The sequence below is a fragment of the Monodelphis domestica genome, chromosome 7 (assembly GCF_027887165.1).
Source record: "Monodelphis domestica isolate mMonDom1 chromosome 7, mMonDom1.pri, whole genome shotgun sequence".
Lineage (NCBI taxonomy): Eukaryota > Metazoa > Chordata > Mammalia > Didelphimorphia > Didelphidae > Monodelphis > Monodelphis domestica.
In genome coordinates, this window is record NC_077233.1 from 252,289,110 (window position 1) to 252,311,680 (window position 22,571).

Sequence of the window (22,571 nt, forward strand, 5' to 3'; positions counted from 1 at the left end):
ACTACAGGTTAAAAACTCCTGCTCTAACCCCTAACCCCTTCTAATCTGGTCAGTGATAAATGAAACTTAAGATTTCTCTTCATGTGACTGATAAAAAGACATCCTCACATTTAGTTTGGTCATTAGATTTCCTGTATAATGATCCAGCTACTGGCTCTGCTTTCTGCCTTCTTTTGGGGAATTAAGTGTAATTTTTATTTTGAGTAAGGGCATGTTTAAAACATTAATTCTTAAATTTTATAACAATTGGTACGGTAAGCCCGTGGTTCCAAATTCAAATGCAAACAATCCCTACAGGCCACCTATTGACTTAGGAAACCAAATTAATATTAACTCCGTGGTAATGATTTTACTTATTTTGTTAAACATTTCCCAACGGTGTGTTAATCTGGTATGGGAAGTTGTAGGGAGTAAGGAGCCCGAGGGCCTTGTGTTTGAAACCTCTGCTGTAGACTCTTAGCGAGGCCATTAGTCTTGGAATTAGTAGTAAGAGTAGAAGCTGCGGTGGTTGTAGTTGTCTGCCACCATGAGGTCCCTTTGTAGGAAATTCTTCACGAGTTTTAGAATGTAGAAAACAGTTTAGAAAGTCTCCATGATTCTTAGTAAGCATTGAAGAGAAATAAGAATATCTCCATAAGTTTTAGTGTGTGTCCAAGGCCAGGCTTGGGCCCAGATCTTCTTCCTCACTCCTAAGTCTTAACCAAATACATGCACTATGGAGTCCGATAATGAAACCACATTATTTAAAATATACTAAAACATTTTCAAAAATTCAAATAAGCATTCTGATGCCTTGTCTTCTTATAACTGCCTTTGCAGTTTTCCCTCCATGGAAAACTGCTCTTAGGAGCAGTGTTATGTGCTCACATGGACATAGGTGCCAACATTATTATTTCATTAGCTTATTGTAAGCAAATAATTTGGTTACATATGAGGGAAATGTACGGGAAAATGGTTTTAAATTGTTCAAATTTTTAAAAACTCTGAAAATCCTAGGCGGTGATACAGCGTCTCTCAGAAGGGCTTATTCTGGGTTCCCGTGGGAGTCCGGACCATTTAGGTTAGAATCCAGTCTCAGATATTTACTATCTGTGATACGCCATAAAAAGCCTTAGTTTTCCCATCTGTAAGATGGAGATGATAATATCACACTTACCTGTAAATGGTTGTTATGAGGAACAATTTTGTCATTGTTCAATGAGTAGCAAACAAGGGAATGTGTGCAAAGTGCTCTAGGCTTCCAAGTGTTCTATAAATGCGAGTGTTTGTGACAATACTTAAAGGATGTAAGATTTCCTTACCGTGTGTGTCCTCTACTGCTAAAGACTGCGGTCTGTCCGGCTTAGCGTGTGGAATTTAAGTTTCCATCACCTCGGGGGCAACCTGCTGATGAACTTGCCTGATTAGCCCGCCAAGTTCTCAGGGAACAGAGCTGTTGTTCTAGACTTTCCTGCAGACAATCCGTTGGCATCACTGGGGCAGAGAAGCCAGCTCAAGTAATAAGGTATCCTAAGGGGGAGGGGAGCCACGTGCCAGGTGGGTCACACAACTACCTTGGCCCCAGCAATTGGTGATTAGGGAGAAAAATCACTGCAGAGATGTGACATGGCAAGTGACATAACAGCCACGTCTACTGCAGCCTCAGCAGGGAAAGTGTTTAACAGCAAAGTCTCCAGCCGTTGTCAATGGTTCTACTTCAGAAATGGGATATTGTTTTATTGGTGCAAGTGATGCAAATGACATTGAAAAAGTTGCATTACTTCCTGCTTTCCTGTTGCCCCCAATACCACTAAGCATTTTTCATCTGAATGGAAGCTGAAATCTCTTTGATTGCTCCTATTAGAATGTGAACTGCTTTAGAGCAGAGACTCTTGCTTTTTTTTTTTCTTCACTATTTAATTTCTCAGCATTTAGCACAGGGCTTTTACATATAGTAAGTGCTTAATAAATGCATTTATTCATTTCTGACTTTGAGGTTGGCTTTCTTTCCAGTATGCTTTGACTGCCTTTTTAAAAAAGAAATATGCTTACTGAGGATTTTTAAAAGCAGTTAATTGGCAGAAAGTATTTAAGGACTTGACATTCACCATGAGGTATTGATGATAGTCTAGTTTTTCTTCTCTCCTCTTCCCCACTTTCCACTCCCCAATCTCTAGACTCCTTCCATTGCAAGTCAGAGGTTAACTTGAATTCAGGTCATTTTGATTCTGAGTCCAGCCTTTTGCCCACTGTGCCTCTTGTTACCCTGTAGATAATTGGGCATATAGAACCAGAGGAAGGGGAGAGAAGTGAGAGTCATTCGCCTAGCAATGATAAATGAAGGCATGGGGATGGAAGAAATCAATTAGATTAAGAGTGTCATTGCAAAAGCAACAACAACAAAGCCCTAAGAATAGAGCCAAAGCAGGTATTTTCACTAAAGAGAGAATGAGGAAGAACTAGCAAAGGAGACCAAGAACGAGTAGTTAAGGGCAGGAAGATATTATGGGGTCCTGCGAGCCAAAGGACTGTCCATTTGTGGTGAATAGTGTCCTGATGCAGCTGAATGATTGAGGATTGAGAAAAAACCTGTATATTTGGCAATTATTAGCTCATTGGAGTCATTGAAAATAATCCTGAGTGAATGAAGACTACTGTTTTTATAGATGATTTCTTTAGTTGCGGGAAGGAATTAGACTTTAAATATTTTAGTTTTTAAAAATAGTTTTTATTATATAATATCAATATTATAAGTACTGATTGAATTGGTTTTGTAACTCTAATCAATATTATACAGAGTAGTAAAGAGTGATATCTTTAGATTGATTATGATTTTATGTGAGTGCATTGGTATTGAAATTATAAAACAATCCTTAGGTATTGTGCATGAATTCTCCTTATGACCTTTTCTGTTTGTTTCACTAACTGCTTTGCAAAAGTTCTTTTTATTTAAATTTTTTTTTTTTATTAAACCCTTACCTTCCATATTGGCTCTAAGGCAGAAGAGTGGTAAGGGCTAGGCCATGGGGGGGTCAAGTGACTTACCCAGGGTCACACAGCTGGGAAGTGTCTGAGGCCAGATTTGAAGCCAGGACCTCCCATCTCTAGACCTAGCTCTCAATCCATTGAGCTACCCAGTTGCCCCTACAAAAGTTCTTTCTAATTCAACTCAAGTGGCCTAAGATTTGACTGATTCATAAAAAAATGAATGTTATTTTAAAGTGACCTGAAGGAATCATTTAGTTCTACCCATTTTATAAATGAGTAAGCTTTTTTTTTTTTTAAAGCAATTCATCCCAAACCTTTTAAATGTTTGCCTCTATCTTGCCACAGATACTTCAAAATTTATACTCTCCTTCAACTTGTCAGATTATAATCTCTAGCAGGGGTGGTTAGTGATTTGCTATGTTAAAAAAAAAATGAGGTTAACTTCATTGCCAATATTCTGGTGAATATCCCATGTGAACTTGGCTAGGCTGGCTCCTCAGCCCTATCTCTCCTCTACCATGAGGAAGTAGGCTTTGGAGGAGGTTATTTTATTATTTTAGAAAACAATTAAACCCAAGTGGTCAAAGAAAAAAAGCTGCAAATCGTCACAGAAAAGTATTTTTTTAATTTTTTTTTTTACTTCTTCCCATTGTGGAGCTTATCAACAGCCATTTCAAAAGTCAAGGCACTTGTCAATATGGAAAATGAAGAATAAACCTATATTCATTCAATATTCAACAGAATATTGGCAATGAAATTAACCGCTTTTTTGACATAGCAATTATTTTTTAAAAACGCCTCAATAATTAGGCCCTTTTTTCAAAGCTCAGAATGAATAGTTCAATATGATTCTATATCGCTAGGCTGAATGAGATTAATGTTCCAGACCTAGGGATGCAAAGAGAGTGATTATGATCTTTCCCAGTTACAATTCTAAAAACATATTTGTATATCCTCCTGAATTAACCTATTTTCTTATCTATAATTACCTGCCTGACCCCTCTGTTTGCCAAAACTAAACATCAGCAGACACAAACACTGGGAAGTTGAAATCCCTCGACTACAGTTTGATAGAAATGAACTGCCAACTGCAATGCTTTAATAAAAAGATGTCTATTAGGGCATAGTCTATTTCAGCTCTCATTTAATAGCTACACATGGATGGTGCTGTGTTAGGCAGCATTTAATAAACACCACTCAGTAGAGTTTTGCAGTGGCTGAGTTTATGACTTGTGAAGAAGGAAATCCAATTTGTCATGTCTCTGGTTTCTTTGTTGCCTTAAAAGAAAGAATTTACCTTCGTCTTCCAAGCCCCGAGGGATACTGAGCTTTTGTATTTATGTTTGATGAAGAAACCTCATTTTAAGGTTCTCTTTACTTAAAGCAAACAGCTTATTCTTAGGACAGAGAGACTGTTTTTTCCCTTAAGTGGAAGACTAGGGTTTTGCTCCTAAATTCAAGAAATTGTTTATAATTCAGTTAGGTAATGCTACAGTTGCATTTTCATTTTAAAATTCTCTTTTGCTGCCTGGCAATTCAGGTCAGAAATTTGTGCCTTCTGGAATAGAAGTTAGACTGGAAAGTGTCATTTTGGTTTATTAAAGAATAGCATGGTGTTGCTGGCTTCTTTTTTACCTTCTCTTGTGTACTCTCTTAAACAGTATGTTCTTTGTAAAAGATAAAAATAGCCAGAGAACTTTGAATAAAAAAGTTCTGTTAGGAAATGATGAGGATTCAGGCCCTAGATTTAATCAAATTGGTTTAAATTACAGTTAGGAAGCCTGATTTGGGCACGTGATGATGTATTCTGTGTGATAAAATGGTAAAGCTCTGTAAGTTTAAATTCAGACTCGCACACCAACAGGGAAATCTGGACAAGTCATTGAGTGAATGGGGATGGAAACACTTGTCTTACTGCTGTGAGAGACCACTTGGAGTAGAGAGGACTGAGCTAGCCTTGAAGGCAGGAGGCTGTGGGACCGCGCAGGAATTTAGATTAGAGCTTTCGGGGCATGCCCTGATCTTCCTGGAGAGAGTTTTCTCATTCCATAGTTCTCTCCCTGTGCCAGTGCAATCACAGGTTTTCTATACAAGCCCCCATCTACCTCAGCGTGGGGAGGAAAGGATTCTGTACTTTTACAGGAAGTGGGCAGCTAGGTGGTCCAGGGGATAGAACGTCTGGCCTCGAATCAGGTAGATTCATCTTCCTGACTTCACATTTAGCCGTGGATAAGTACTAGCTGTGTGACTCTGGGTAAGTCATTTAACCTTGTTTGCCTCTATTTCCTCATCTGTAAAATGAGCTAAAGAAGGACATGGCAAACCGTACTGCATTAACTTTATCAAGGAAATCCCAAATCAGGTCACCAAGAGCTAGACAGAATGGAATAATAAATATAAAAGCAAGTTATGATTATAATTGTTTTATTTTTAGGTAATCCTAATAAATTTAGGCATCAATTTGTGAAGGTAAACACACAATTTAATGATATGACTAGGTCATTTTAGTATTTCTGTACTAATTTTGAAGCTTCAAAAACATAATTTGATTTAGCAATTAAAGCCTCTCTGTTCTTACTTTATCTAAAGGCTTTTTATCCAAATCTACTTTTTTGGCTTTTTCATAATTCTTAGAGGCGAGTGCTTTTATTATTCCCATTTGTAATTGAGGGGCTTCGGCTTTATTCGTCATCCCTGCCTTTCTGCCTTCTCTTTCTAACTGACACCAGGTGTAAGATTGTGAAGCAGTGCCTGGATGATGTGGGGGGATGTTTGTAGCTACAGGCAGCACTCTGGGTCTGGAGTCAAGTTGCCCTGAGTTCAAATCTATTCACTTCTGAGGTGTATGGCTGTGGGCAAGGCATCTCAGACCTTCTGCCCCTATCCATCAGCAAGATAGAGATGCTAATATAACATCTACCTCCCAGAGTTATGAGAATCCAATGAGGCTTGGAGACCAGAAGATCAGAGCTCATATCCGTCCTTTGACATTTACTCGCTGTGTAATCTTTGGGCAAGTCAATTTCTCTTTGCCTTAGTTTCTTTATGCATAAAATGGAATGATAATAGCACCTTCCTTCCTTCCTTCTTTCCTTCCTTCCTTCCTTCCTTGGGAGGATCAAATGCGATAATAATTGTAAACATTACATACATTTTAGCTGTTATCGTTATTAATATTCTTAAAAGTACTTAGCACAGGACCTGATGCAGAGGTGCCTAATAAATACTTATTCTTTTTTTTCCTCCCTTGCCCAAGTTCACACATGGCATTAAGTTGAGATCTGAACCCAAGTGCTCTGACTTTTTTGTGTCTTATTACATCTCTTCTTATTTTGAAGTACCCCAAAGTACAGAAATGGCCCTCCTCTTTATGCAAGTTTAAATCTTATCTTAGCCCTTTGAGGTGAGAGCATCCCCCAATATTTTAAGTGGAAATCCAATATGTTATAAAAATAGTTTTCATATCACCTGTGTCAAATTATTCTTTTATTACTTGTAGAGATGTTAACCATAGATATGATCTTTAACTGGCTTTTAAAAGAGACTTTGCAAAAATTTTTTAAAACATCTCTTTTCTAAAAAAAAAATAATGTCAAAACTTTTTTACAATCATTTTCTGCCATTTTATAATTCAGATTCTTTCCCCTCTCCAATATTCCAAGTATTATTTTTTTCCCTACATTCATACCTTTTTGTGTTAATAACAATGGGGTTAAGTGATTTCTCCAGGCTCACACACCTGGGAAATGTCTGAAGACAGATTTCAACCCAGTTCCTCCCAACTGCAGACCTGGCATTCCATCTTCTGTGTCACCTAGCTGTCCCTGCTTCTTCAGAATTTTAAGAGGGGGAGGACACTGGCCAACCACATGGATCTAGTCATATTTCCTGTTGCTCTTTAGGCTAGGAGAAGCATCCATATTAGCACAAGGTGCTACTTATTCTTAGGTGGCAATGAGGAAATACCATCTTTGTGACTACAGAAGCTATAAGATCTCATTTGCAGTTAGCCAGCCTTCAACTCTTCAGTTGTAGACACATAATTATAATGGGTAAATCTATTTTTATCCCTATTCTTCTCATCCATTCTAATCTTATTTGATCATTGAAATTTGTGAAGAGCAATTTGAAAAGCTATAGGTAAGAGTGCTCATTTGCATGAAACTCTTCCTCCTCCCTCTCCAAGTAATTCCAGTATCACTTGTCTTTGTTTACTGTGCAGCTTCTTAGGGCAGTGGAAAATTCCAGGAAACTTGATTTTTAAATTGGTATCTCAGGAGTAGCAGGGTGTTCAGTGTTGTACTACCTGTATCATCTTTAAATATTTAAATTGCAGACTTTCTGGCTGCTTCTCAAATTAGATCCTTTGCTTGGTAGTTTTGACATTTCATAACCTTGATCTTTAGGCATTAAATATTCCACCTGTTGAAATAGTAGTAGAAGCCTTCATTTTTTAACCAAGAAAGAAAGGAGGAAAAAAGGCCAGCTCTTAAATGATGAAATTTTTAGCCATCATTTATCAAACATTTGTTGACCCAACTGTGGTGTATTAGAAAGAACACTGCATTTGTAATCAGGAGATCTGGGTTCCAATCCCAGATTTGCTACTTACCTGACACGGCAAGTTATGAACTAATTTCATTATCTGCATAAAATTTTTTTAATTGTAATATCTACCTTGCACAGTTATTGAAAAAATAAAATAGTATGCATAAAGTGCTTTTTAGAAATACTGTATAAGTTACTTCTTACAAGCACTTTGCATGGCTTTGTGGCAAGACATGTAGAAAAATTGCACACAGTCCCTGCCCCTCCAGTAGCTTATAGTCTAGTGTAGCAGAATGTGGCATAATGTGAGTCAGTATCAGATCCTTCCTGCTTTTAGCCTGTTACATACTATTTTTCTGGTAGGTCTTCTCCACAACTGACTAAATCTTCTTCCTGTTGCTATCATTCCTTTCCCTGTAGGTTTATTTGCTTGTGTTTAAGGTATTTATCTCATTTTTTCCCTCCTGAGCTGTTTCCCCAGGGCCCAAGTCTCAAAGCTATTCTCCCAAATTGGACAATTCACTTTTCACTGGCCTCAGTCTTGGCCCCCAAGGGGATTCGTGGGGGAACAACATTGGCTCCAGATGGATGCTGGACCCTTTGCTTTAGAACTGGTAAATACACAGACACTCTGACACCCTGCCCCAGTTCCTTCTATTCATAACCTGAATCCTGTTCTGTCACAGTGCCTCAATTCTGCAGCCCCAGCTAGAACAAGGTTTTGCCTCCTGTGTTTCTATGTCATGGGTCAGGTGGAATGCAGAGTTCTTCTAAAAGCCTGTGGATCAGGTTGAGCATCCTCTCCAAGAGGTATAATTTGAGGATACGAGGAAAATGTCTACCTCTCTATCTTGTCAACTGAACCAGAAGCCTGTTATTTCTTTTGCATCACTATGCATGTATCACGTATATAATGGAATAGATGATATTGTATATTACATAGTCAATAATCTACTCAGAATTCTTAAGCAATTTCTCTTTGCCTGTTGGATAAAATAAACTCTTGATTCTATAACTGAACGATGAAAGGACCTGCTATCTAGGCATGTCACAAATTATACTCATGTTTTCTAAAATCAAGCTAGAACCTACAATTTTCATTTTCTGTTCGTTTCTTATCACTCCTATCTTACTACTTTTGCTATCCCAGAGTCCTCCCCATCCTTTAATGCCCAACTCATATGCCACCTCTGAAAACTTAGTCTATTTTAAAGACTCAAACTCTCTGTGAATCATGGGGAAACTTGGATTTCATGCAAGTGACACGATATGACCTAATATAGCAAGCCTTATGTGCCTGCCATGTTCTAGTGTTTAATATCCAGAGATTTAAAATGAAAATGATACCTGCCTTCAGGGAGCTTTATATTTGCACTAATGTTTTAGGGAATGGACTATTCAGGAGAAAGAGCTTTCCCAAGCTTTCAAAAGTAATAACACCTGGAAGGGGAAAAAACACAACAGTACTCTCCAGTGGTAACAGAGAGCATCTCATGGCTACCTATCACCATATGCAAAGGGTGGGATGTGTGGTCCACTTTGGCAGTTTCCCAGGTTATTCTTTGTTCAGAGAATCCAGCAAGCTACATCTAACTTCTCTATTAAATCTTCAGGACTGAATGTTTATTAACCTTGAATACTATTTTGAAATTATTTCTGCTCCCTGTAACCACTATCACTTTTCCTTTATGGGGCAACAAGGAGATAATGTGGATAATTGTAATTTAGAATATTAGATAGAGACACTATAGGTGTCATTTGATATGGAACAAATATAAGAGGGGAGGGTTATGGAAGTTGATAATTTTAAGCTTATGCATCCTTGTTCTTCAAACATTTGAATACAGAAAATTCAGAAACAGTCCTCATGATGCCTAAGGAGTTTAGTGATTTGGTTGTATAGCTATTAATCAAAATATGTAATCTATCACATAAGACTATCGTTTCAGTAAATATTAGTATTCCCTGGGCGTTTCTTGGGCCTGTGAAGGGCTCTATACATGGATCTGGGAAATATAGACTAGTAATTAGTCTGAGTGTCAATTTTATAGGAAGCTGATAGAATTTCTAAGAAATAGCAAAAAAAAATACTTAAAACTATTGAAGGGAAAGGCAAAATTATTTCTGTAAGGGGAAATCATGCTTGACTAATCTCTTAGAATTCTTTGGAAGGTTAAATAAGCATGTAGACAAGTGTGTGGACATAATTTAGAATTTTAAAAAGGCCTTTAGCAACGTTTTACATTAAAAATATTTTAAAAATTAATGAGTTGGAAGGAGTATTATCTTAAGGATAGAGAACTGGCTTAAAGACAGGAAACAAAAAGTAATAATAAATTGGCACTGTGTTCTGGATGAAGAAGTGTGTTTATTTTGTGGTACCCCAGTGATCCTTCCCAGGATTGATTAAAACAAAAGTACACACACACACACACACACACACATATGATATGCTAGATTATAGAATGTCTGTACAGAATTTACTGATCATGTTTTACTATTTAAACGAGCTGAGAGTCAAGCCAGTAGGGACTGCAGGAGAATCATAAACTCATGATACTCAAGTGTGGGTGTGTTTACCATAGTAGAAAGAGTTTTAGTATGCGTGTATAAGATAAGTAATAGAGCATATAAGTATATAGACAATATATACATATATATTGTCTATATACTTATAATACTTAGACAATATACATATATATTGTCTATATACTTATAATACTTAGACAATATACATATATATTGTCTATATACTTATATGTATATATACATATATACATACACACATATATATACATATACACACACACATACATATATACATATATACATACACACATATATATACATATACACACACACACACACACACACACACACACACACACATATATATATATATATATATATATATATATATATATATATATATATATATATATATATATATATATATATATAAGTAATAGAGCATAATCTATCATTTACCACTAGGAAAATAATGTCTTTTAGTAGACTTTTTGAAAATATTGATCTTAACAAAAGGCTTTAACCCTTTCTGGGTCATGGAGTGCTTTGGTAATTTGGTGAAGCCTATGAACCTCTTTCTTAGAAAAATATTTTTAAATGACCAAAATATGACCTTAGGGTTGCAAGGAAACCAATTAGTGAGAATAGAGATTTGTTTTTCCTCTTCATGTTCATGTGTCTCCTAATACAGGATCCATGGATCCCAGGTTAAAAACTTCTGGTGTAATGCTTTTTCTGAACCAAAAGGGAAAAATACTCGGCCAAATACATTGGCAAACACAGATGAAACAAAGCTAAAGCTGGTTCTCTTAAAGCTCATGGAGAGGCTGATGCCTCTGCAACCTAAGCAAAGCTCAGAATTCCCAGAGGAGGGCAAGTGAAGGTAGTAATAGTAAACAAAATTATTTCGTTTGATGTAAAGATGGAAGGTGGAGGAGGAGGACGGGATTTTTTGTTGTTGTTGTTCTTGTTCTGAAAAGGCATTTTTAAGGTACATAAGAATCAAATGTAAGAATTCTTGACTTATAGGGTACCTGGAGAGACTTGAAAGAGTTATTTCACTATAAATTAAAGAAATTATGTGGGTAGCAGACCTGTGGAACTTACCACCCCAAGAAATGGTATCGATTCTAGAGGAAAGTTAATAAACTCACAGATTATGCACCTGCAATGCTCTCTTAAGGAAAGGTAGGGGATGTTAAGTGATAACATTGGAGACTGAATTTCTGAAGTCTAATACTGTTCTTAATTAACCCTGTGGGTAAGTAGATTTTTCTCTGCTTTTCTTTTTTCTCCATCTTCATCCCCCAGTCCTCCATCCATATTTTTTATCATCAATCAGAATTCAGATTAAAACTGGATTAAACATGAGTTTAGGGACTCACAGATGGAAAGTCCTTTGAGTTATCTTCCCCCTTTTACGAAGAGGGTGGTGAGTGTATACCTTTCTACTTTGGTTTTCCTTGCCTTTTCAAGGTTTCCTATGCTCGCCCGAGTTCAGCTTCGATCAGAGATGCAAATTTGTATGTCAGTGGACTTCCAAAAACAATGACCCAGAAGGAATTGGAGCAGCTCTTTTCCCAGTATGGACGAATTATTACTTCCCGTATTCTAGTTGACCAAGTCACTGGTAAGTAGGCAAGTAGCTGCTCTGTTCAGTATCTTTCACTCTCTTGGGCTGGCAGATTATGAAATATCCCGCCTTCCAATACAGCAATCTTGCCTCCAGAACATATCAAAGGTATATGTGGGCCAGAAAATGCAATTTTCTGCTGGAATTGTTCATAAATATGCATGGACAAAAATAGATTGTGGTGTGTAGTGAGCTAGCTTGAGTCCTTTCCACCCTGAAGGTGCAGGTTTGAAGCCTGTTTCATGGCTTGTAATAAATTTACAGCTGCTATAATCTTCCTTTCCAAGCTGTGGCGTGAAAATAGCTCCTTATAAAATACTAATAAACAATCTTATTTCCATAAAAAAAAAGCAAAATTTAATGCAGAAATACACAGCTGGTCCTCCAAGGGTGCAGGATTCCACTGGATGCAAACTGGTGGTTGTTGCTGGAGTTGTTTTCATGGTGCTTATTGCATAGCCTAACCTTCTATTTCAGGCTACAGAGCTTATTAGTTATTAGTAGATATATTCCGCTTTAATGTAACTTTTACAAAATGGGTGTTGGCAGAGTTACTGTGGATATATTTTTCAGTAGGGAGGTAGGATTTAAAGGAGAAGTTTTTGTTAATCTTGGATTATTTTTTGAGCTATGAAAATTATTTCAATCATCTTAAATTCACTTCCCTTCTCTGTTCCCTTATCTGTAAAATGGGGGGATTGGACTAGGTGACCTGAAGTTCTTTCTAGTTTTCCATTCAAAGACCCTACAAAAGAATATTCTAGATGAACAGGTTTTGAATAGAATATTGACACATGTGCTTTTTCTGCATATAAACAACATTCTGCCTGATATGCATTTTAGCAGCTGCCCAAATGACTACTTTTGTTCTCTTCATACCAGACATATCCTTATTAAAATTGCTTCCCTTTGCTCTATGCAAGAAAATGGTCACCATAGTGGATGGCTTAGGGGGAAAGCCTGAGCGATACAGGGTTTCACTTTATTTGGGAGGAAAAATGGACAGTTATGCATGTGAAACCAAGGTCTAGTTTTCTCTTCTAGTTCTTTATACTTCTCAGAATCTTCCTTATTCCTATTAGTATCTGAGAAATACAATATGTTGCTAAAAAGGTAAATAGTCATTCTAATCATTGAAATCTTTTCATACTCCTTTAGGGCAAAAGTTAATGCATCATAATTTTGTACATTTCATTTAGTTATTCTGATTATCTGTCCACATTGAAGGAAAAAGAGTAGACTGTAATCCTAACATGGAATTTCTTCATTTAAATCTTACTGACTCCTGGTATTTACATAGAAAAAATTAGATGAATTCTGTCCACTGACCAAAGTCTGAGGAAGAGTACTTTCATACATTTACACTGTAGGCTAGCTTATTCTGCACCTAGCGGTTTGCTTTATTTAGCATTTCAAATGATAGCTCTCCTCTCCTTTGGCATAGACCCTAACCCTTCCAATATGTTAGTATGCTTTTGGACAAGTTGTGGCTCCCCCCCCAAAAAATGAGGCCCCCAGTGATGCAGCTCTGGATGACAAGAAGCTTGTCCAGCTTGGTGTAGAGCCTGCTAAAGTTCATAGTGTTCTGTTGGCATATTTGAAAACTCAGTGTCACCTGAATGATACGGTGCTTAGGAGTTTGATTTGCTTATTGATCAATAGATAATAGGAATGTTACTTCATTCAAAAGGAACACACTTGCTGCTTTTTTCTTACCACTTTCATTTTTTGTTCTCTGTCTCTCAAAGCAGTTACAGTGTCTGAATTAATCCTGCCTTCACCCCATTTGAAATATGAAAAAATAATTTCCTTTTATAAAGACCTTAACTCAAGTAGTTGGTAAGACAGGTAATTGATGGAGCAATTCCACAGCCCTACCTTTAATTCTTAGCTCTGAAGAGAGTTGTTTTTCACTGACTTCATACACTCCCAGTGTGGAAGCTTCTACTACTAAATGCAGATTTGCATCACGATTTATGGTTTCTAGTGTAGACTTGGAAGGGTCCTGAGAGCTTAAGTGATCTGCCCGTGGTCACACAGCTAGTTTGTGTCGAAAGTAGGACTTGAACTCAGGTCTTCTTAACAGACTTTTCCTCTAGGGGTTTTGCTATTTTTTGAGCCCCTTCTTTCTGTCTTAGTAACAACTTTGAGAAAGAAGGGCAAGGAAGGCCTAGGTAAATGGGGGTAAGTCACTTGCTCAGGGTCACCCAGCTAGGAAGTGTCTGAAGTCAAACTTGAACCTCTATTCCCTATTAGCAGTTTTAAAAGTAAACCATTAGTATGAGAACAGAAACACGCTCACTTCTACAAGGTATCTCTCAGCCATCAGCGTTTAATACAACACATACATGTTTGCAGAGTTGGTGATACTGACAGTGATTGCTTAGTCGAGTAATTCTGTAATGTCTCGATGCAGAAGTCTAGGAAGCATTTTCCATACTTTGAGGCACATTGCTCAGGTGAGAGTGGGGGATGCTGTTGAAATCCACACATCTAGCTGTTGGAATTTTAAGCATGTCAACTCCTGATCGTTTTCCTTCTGCCATGCATCTTACTTCTAGCAGATGATATGAGGCTTAATGTGCTTATTGCATCTCTTGAGCATCATCCATTCCTTATGATACTTTGAGAACCTTTTTTTAGTAATTACTTCTCTAAAGTGTTCATGATATTAGGTTGTAAGATACTCTGAGTACTCGCAGAACTTCACGTATATAAGAAATCCCTGTTTGGGGAAGATAAGTGTTTTGTGTTGTGCTTACTTTGGAAAAAGAGAAGTTCCGATTAAAATGGATGGTTGTGGTAGAAATAGACAGGCACTTAAAAATTGAAAGTTCGTAGCTTAGAGACAGTTAAGTTGATGACATCTGTTAAAAGAGTTCCTTTTCCTTCTGTGAGGAAGCAAAGTAATATCCCCAGAGAGAGGATGCATTAGCTGTTGAACTGCTCCATCACTTAATCTTAGCTAAAAAGCTGAGAAGGGAATTTGAGCTTGTGGCATTCTGTTCTTAATGTAAAATGTTTCATTTCATTTTCACAGTTAGGGAAGTAATAATTATGTCCAGAATATTTTGGCCTGTCTCATATCTTAAAGTAATTTGCACACAGTTTCATTTAACCAAAAATGACAATTGCATTGTTCAGGAAGATAGCAAGACTTTGATTTGGGAGCATATCCCAAAAGTGTAGCTCATTTTCATTTCCACTACAAAATTTGACATTAACTATTAATATTTTTATAGCCCTCATACTCAGGTGATTTCTGTCTTCCTTTCCATTTTATCGTTGATTCTTGTTCTCTTTTTGGTCCTGCTGTATAATCTGAAGGAGAAGGGGACTTCATGTGGTTCACAACACTTCTGTGGATAGCTGAACCAAATTAAATGTAATTGGGAAATATTTACCCAAATAAATAAAAATATAGTAAAGGCTAGATGTTGTGATGTGGTTTTCTAAGTCACTCTACACCCATAGTAATCTTTATATATGGTTTATATTTGCCCCCATTTTATTTGAGTTTAACACCTAATCTAAAGCAGTTGAGATTAACTCCATCATGCATCGGTGTTTTAGCACAGCACGAGACATGTACAAAGGCATTTTTTAAAGTTATATATAGGTTTGGGAATCATCTAAACAAGTAATTGTAATTGTTTTTATCTCTTCTCAGCCTTTTGACTAAGGTCAAGTGTACAAGTAATTGTTTTCTTTAAATGACATTGTGGTATAAAATTAACCTGGAAGTAATTTTTTGCCACCATGGTATATCTAATTTAAACATAACTTCATTTAAAAAAAAAACTGAAACAGAAAAAAATTGCATAGCCTTAATTTTACTTCCTGTTGCTATTTAAAGAGCTACTTCCAACCCTTCCAAAATTGTTGAATTCACACATTTAAAGGTAGTAAATAATAAAATAGTATTCAATTGATTCTTTAGCTTCCTAGTTTTCCTAATTACTGGATGTTTCTCATATAAAGGTAATGTGTGAGTAAGGTAAAATGCTAATTAGGGTAGATAGCTTTTTTATATTTATCCTTAGAAAATTTAACTTTAAAATAACAGTGGACCTAGTCTGAAATGGTAGTTCTTAATAATATGTAGATTACATTTTCTTTGACTATGAAAATATGGAAGTAAAATGATTTAATGGTCAAAATAGATATTCTTGAGGAAGGGGAAATTAATATATTTTTGCCTTCCTACCCAAAACAGGAGTTTCAAGGGGTGTCGGCTTTATCCGATTTGACAAGCGGATCGAGGCAGAAGAAGCTATCAAAGGTCTCAATGGCCAGAAACCTCCAGGTGCCACAGAGCCAATCACTGTAAAGTTTGCTAACAATCCAAGCCAAAAAACCAATCAGGCCATCCTCTCTCAGCTGTACCAATCTCCGAACAGAAGGTATCCAGGACCACTAGCTCAGCAGGCTCAACGTTTTAGGTAAGTATGATTTCCTTTTGGGGCCCAGCTTCAAACCTCTTGGCCAGGCCTTTAGATGGGCAGCACCTCTCTGCTTCCCTGCTTCTGTCGCTTTTGTGGGCTAGAGAGGTGGTGTCATGGAGGAGAAAGGAAACAGACTTGGGGATCGGGCCTCCTAGGCAGGCTTCACCAGTATCCTCTGTTGTTCTTTTAATTCATCGGTGCCTCTTGTTTTTGCTGTTGTTGTTTGTTTTTTAAACCTTCTCTTCCCTCTTAGAATCCATATTAAGTCTGAGTTCTGAGGCAGGAGGGTGTTCAGAGCCAGGCAATTAGGTGAAGTCTGGGCCAGGGTCACACAGCCAGGAAGTGTCTGGGAACTCCTCTTCAGGCCTGGCCCTATCCGCTGAGCCACCTCGCTGCTTCTTGCCTCGCACTGTTTTGAGGTTGACTTCCTTCATTTAGTCCACCTATCCAAATATTACTTTATCCTCTATCCCTAAAGATAGGACTTTGAATATTTCTTCCCTTTAAGTCATTTTTAAAAGCTCCTATTAAAATGATTTTCATGGTATCGCTTATCCAAATAAATTAATAAAAATTCGCAAGTTTTTCAGTCACTTCCCCATGTGAAATTGACCATTAATCAAGATTAAGTGTGCATGTGTTTCCATGTCTGCACATAGACATCTTGTGCTCTTATTTCCTGAAAGAATGGATACATCCTCCTGATTTTCATGAGTAGGGCTGTTTCAATTTGTCTGAGCAAATTGAATACACTTGGCCATATGGAATTTGCTAACTATAGTGCCACCCACGCTCACTCTAGCTTTATTGATCACAAGTGCATATTGATTTTTCTTTTCTTTTTTAGGTTGGATGAGCTGGTTATAAAAATATAATCACAAACAGCTGCCTAATATACAGAAATATTATATTGTGCTAAATTTAAATACATAGGATAGATAAAAATGAATGGGGAAAATAATAGTGCTTTGTTGATTGTCCATTCCAAGCTCTCCTGGGAGGTTGGCTTGAATTTGGCTTTTAGAGCTTAATGAAAATAAATGCTTTGTGGATTATGAGATGGAATAGAATCATTTCTTATGCTTATAAAAGCATTCGATTTTTATTCGTAACAGGGAAGTCTTTCCCAAATAGCCCTTTACTCTTTAAGTGGTAGAATGGTCCCCAAATGTGTTTTTTGACATGATGACTCAGTATTTTCTTTCTCCTTTATCTTAGCCTTTACTTTTAGGAGAAAAATAGGAGCATTTTTTATTTCTGTTATAGATGGCATCATAGCTACAAGTCATACTCGAAACAGTGAATTCCTTTCAATAGTATTAAACTAAAGAATACTTTTTGTGAAATCAGGGGTAGGGGAAGAGCTAGATGGCTCAGTAGATATAGAGCTAGGCCTAGAGATATGGGTCCTGAGTTCAAATATGGTCTCAGACACTTTCTAGCTATGTGACCCTAGAAAAGTCACTTGACCACCATTGCCTACCTTTTACCACTCTTCTGTCTTGGAGCCAATATACTTTGGTACTGGTTCTAAGATGGAAGGTAAGGCTTAAAAAAAAAAGATTAAAAAGGAACAATCTTGTCACATGTTTTAGGGGTTTATTTTACAACAGAATTTTAACTTTTTTTCACAATTCAATTATTCCTATTCAGAACTCTGGGTTGATAAAGTAACTTGAGTTATAACAGAACTGGGGACTTTTTTTCCTTTCTGGAATGGGAGAGAATTTGTGTTTTTATCCACACTTTAATAACTCTTAGTATTCTTATAGATTTTAAGGTTTATAAAGTACTTCACAAATGGCTAATTTTATCCTCTCAACAAACCAGGAAGGCAGGTGCTATTATTATTCTCATTTTAAAGATAACCATACTTTTTTAAATGAACAAATATGAATTTTAACTTTGGCTAGAAGATAAAGGTAATTATTTTGAACAATTTTTGGATTTCTCATTTAAACCATAATTTTTTTTTAAGGCAGATATTCCTTCAGCAAAATGAGAGCCTGAGAGTCACAGTTCAGTCAGTCCTAAACAAGTAGATGCACATTTTCTGTCAGAGCAGGACCTGGCTAGTAGAAGTTAAAAGGAGAGGAAAGCAAATTAGTTCTTTTGCTGAGGGTGATTCCAGCTAGGGCTTACAAGGCAAAGATGGTGACAAAGAAGATGAATCTTCTGTTCTCCCCATTTCTACTATGATTTTTAATTCAGAAGTTAGAATTGTGATTGACTTGTTTTTCTTATTTCATACTGGTGTGCAAAACAAACATAGGATCCTGTGACAAAGGAATCAATTGGGTTGGGCATCTTAGGTTTCCACCTCATTTGGAAGAAATGTTACTGGCTTGTCATTGTTCCTTTTTTAGCCCTAGATATTATTTTCTTGCACCATGATCTCTTCATATTCTTATCTTAGATAAGACAAGATGTGAATTTAGTGATATCTTAATTTAAACACAAGCTTTCGGGGACTTGACCACTAGATACCATGGAGAACTTTTAAATATTTAATTTGTTACCTTTAAATTTTCCTTTTTCTTGGATAATTTAATCTTGATTTCATTGTTTATCACTTGGTAAATTGTGTGCTTACTTTTATTCTCTGTGTGTTGCACTTTTTATTATACCATATAAGTAAATATTTTGTCCTACTATTGAGGCTCCATTTTCATTAAATTTGTGTGTTTTGTGTGTTTTAACAAAAAGTTCTTTTAGGCAATGTGACTTAGAAGTAGATTTTTTTTTTTTTAAAAAGTACCTTTTTCTAGTAATAATGTAACTTTTACTGTTTTTTTGACTGTTTTAAATTTTTATTCATTAATTTTAAGAATGGCTCTAGAGTGGTCATGAGCCACACAAACTATTCTGTTTTTTAAATAAAATTGTCTGCTTCAAGGTTATGTTTTTTAATCTCTGTGAGAGTTTACAATTTAATCTTTCATGCCATGTGAAGAAAAGCTAGGAAAGAAATTATTTTAATAGTAATAATTTACTCGACTGGCCTGACATGAGTATTTTATTGCCCACAATTTAGAAAATAAGGTAAGTCTGTTTGATTGGATTGAGAATCTAATTCAAGCCCCTTGATGATTTTCTGGATAAATAGTAAATGGTGGTTGAATTAACTTTTCAGTCAGATTTTCCATATTATCTTCTCATAAGGCAGCCTTAATTTTCTTCAGTTTGATGTCGTTTTATTTGAGAGTATGCACAAAACTATTCCTATATATGCATTTTTAGAAGCTTCTGAAAAGCTGCTTTGTTTTAACAGAATTTGCTAATAAGACTGCAGCTGATTGGTGTGCTGGTGATATTATCACATCCCCCTTTTAAAGGGAATAAATTATCATGGCTTTTGAGTAGTCTTGATATTTCCACAATAAGCTTCCAGCTGTTTTTCTTAGAAAATACATCATTGACATTCAACTATAGATTTCATTTAGAAATGGAGATGATATAATCCTGGTGTCCTTTAATATAGAAAATAATTTTGAAGTTGATCTATATCTGAAGCATCTTTTTTCCTCCCCTGTTAACTTCCATTTTTAAACCTGGAGAATTATGGTAAAGTAGAACAGATTTCTTGGTTTTTTACCATTAGGTACATTGAGATGCTCTGGGGCCTCCAGTCTTGGGGACTGTGCCTAGTTCACTTGCCTCTTTTTGTTTTATTTACTTCCTTTTCCCTATATCCCAGACTTCTGTGTAATGATATCAGTTGTACACAGGAATCCTTTTTTAGCCTTTGTTTTATTCCTGTATATTTAGACACAGTTAGTTAGCTAGTAGACAGGGACCTCTAGGTCTGAGGGCAGTATCTTCCCTGCCTCCTTTTCTAGCACTGTCTCCCAATTTTGATATGTTGGCCTCTTACCATGGACAATCAGTCCCAGTTGCATATTTTAGGCATCTTGGGGCCAATGTGCCCCTTTGAATGGAGAGACACCTGAAATAAGGACCCCATTGGTGTTTTAGGGGTTAACAATAGAAAGCAGTGAAGGGTGGGGTCAATGGCATTAGAGTCATGAGGTCAATTGTTCTCTGGTCATCAGAACTTTAAGCTGTTGGAATAGTTATTTGGAACCCGAAGCCGGGGTCTGAGGTCGGCAGACTTCTCTGCATGGCCTTGATATGGGCAGTGCTAATCGGAGGCGGGTGTCACAGTATTTCCGGTTGTTGTTAAACCTGCCACTTCCGGGAGAAGGCTGGTACAATGGCATCTCTAGCAGAGATGCCTTTGAGGCACATGAATGGTGAGATTCTATTTCGAGTGAATTGAAAGCTGGAGCACACATTTGAAGAATAAGCTTTTTAAGACGTCTTTGAGGGGAGTCTAGAAATTTTATAACTTTCATAAATGAGAGGGGACATTTGGGGAACTTTTGAAATGTCATTATTATAGGTGCTTCCCCAATATATAGACGTTGGTCTGCCTCAAAAAAAAAATTAGTCCAGTAGCTAACGTCGTTCATTAGCCTTCGTGGTGTTAAGCTGGTATTCAAAAGGCAGACATAGAACTGGCAGCTGCCTAGGTATGCTCTACATAAGCATTTAGAGTCACCCCAGTATCATGAGGATGTAATCTGGATGAGGATGAGACTGGAGGCCCAGGTAAAAAAAAGCACCAGATTAAATGTTTCAGTATCGGTTACTTAACTTTTTTTAATTCAAGAGTTAGGGATACATGTCATCAAACAGCTTCCTATAAAAATAGGCAGTTTCTTTTATTAGTTTTAAAAGCTCACCAATTTTGGTCATGTTTAAATTGTCTACTAAGAAAATAAGCAATTAAAAAAAACCCATTTCCTTTTAAGTTAGCTAGTTATGTCAGTTGGATTAAATGCATTTTGACAATTTAGTAGCTTTGAGCCATTCATTCTTTCCTTATGGTAATAAGTTTGATTATTTGCTTTTGTTTTGTCAAATTCTATGTCTTGATGCTATAGAACACAGGGGAAAGCCCTCCATAGCCATAGAGAGGAAAGGAAAACAAAACATAGTTCCTGATTCCCCTCCCCCCTCCCCCCAAAGGCAGTGTATATTATCTAGTCCCTGTGTCTAGACTTGGGAAAAAAGGCCTTCCCTTGCAGGCCAGGGAATTAGATTGAATGCTTCCCTCATCACCTACAAATGCTTGAAAAATTAACCTGTCTTTCTTCACTCTTAAAACAGAAGTAAATCTAACGAATTGAGGGCTAATCAATTAGAGAAAATCATTTTGATTGTCTTATTTGGGAAGACAAGTATGGTGGTAGTGTCAAGATTTGAGGTGTTACCTTTATCTTTTTGGTCCTTTAAAGTTAAGAGAAATACTGAACGTTTCCTCAAAGTAAAAAATAATAAGAAACAATTATGTAAAAAAGCATCATGGCAAGCCATGTTTAAATAGCTAAGGAGAAGATTTTAAATGGAATGCTTTTGAATTTAATTGAAAGGAAAAAATGTCATGACATTTTAGTCCCCTTTCTTTGATGTCTTTTAGGAAAATTTCGAATTCTATCATCAAAGTCCATATTTTCTACCATATAACTTCTAAAATCTTAAGCAAGCTTTAAGCTTTTTGTTTTCTTTATTCCAAAGAAATATGATGTGATAAAATGAACATTAGGAAGTTTGGGAAGTAAGGATTCTCCTGCTAGCTCTGCCACTAATGGGCAAATCGGGCAGCTAGTTGGACTTAGTGTGCTTCTCTGTAAAATAATGGGAGTTTCTACTAGATGATCCCTTCCTGGCCTTAGATTTTCTTTGCATGGTATTAAGTTAAAAAAAAAGCCCAAGTTTGGGGGTAGCTGGGTGGCTGAGTGGACTGAGAGCCAGACCCTAGAGATGGGAGGTCCTGGGTTCACATCTGACCTCAGACACTTCAGCTGTGGGACCCTGGGCAAGTCACTTCACTCCCATTACCTAACCCTTATCGCTCTTATGCCTTGGAGCCAATACACAGGATTGACTCCAAGACAGAAGGTGAGGGTTTAAAAAAAAAAGCCCATGTTTAAGAATTTAAAGTGAAAGTCATCGAATGCATGTAGAAATTTTCTGTCCTGTACCCATATCCTGAGTCTATTGAACCTGAATGAGCTAAGTCATCTTTTAAAAGTCTTCACACCAGGCATTAGAGTAGTTAAAATGCAACATCCCTTGACCCGTTCCTCCTTGCAAATTCCTAAATTTGAGGTTGAACAGAAAAAAAAAATGTCTGTTCTTCTGAGGGTATCGCTAATAATAAAATAGTAATTAAATATTAGGAAAGATGAGTAAAGCCCCCCCCCCCCCGAGGATTTTGATCAGATTACAGTGGTGACTCGTGATACTTCCCTTGCTAGCACAGTGTCACATACAGAGTTGCACTGACCTGTGGTAATCGGAAACTGTTGTTTCTGTAGGAAACAATGTCTGCTGGAAGTGCTAATGGGCACTGATGTGTGGGAATGTGCACCTGTTCTCACAGT

The 22,571-nt window shown here is 36.9% G+C and overlaps 1 protein-coding gene across 24 annotated transcripts in view; it reads left to right on the top strand.

The window, feature by feature from the left end:
* ELAVL2 (ELAV like RNA binding protein 2) overlaps positions 1–22,571 on the top strand; it is a 203,631-nt gene that overhangs the window by 134,451 nt on the left and 46,609 nt on the right. For all 24 annotated transcript variants that reach the window (XR_008913742.1, XR_008913743.1, XR_008913744.1 and 21 more), the window contains 2 exons: positions 11,521–11,674; positions 15,894–16,119. Coding sequence is in view for 19 of the 24 variants with exons in the window: in XM_056806658.1 (XP_056662636.1) it covers positions 11,521–11,674; positions 15,894–16,119 (380 nt within the window). In the remaining 5 variants the exon portion in view is untranslated. The remainder of the gene's footprint in view (positions 1–11,520; positions 11,675–15,893; positions 16,120–22,571) is intronic.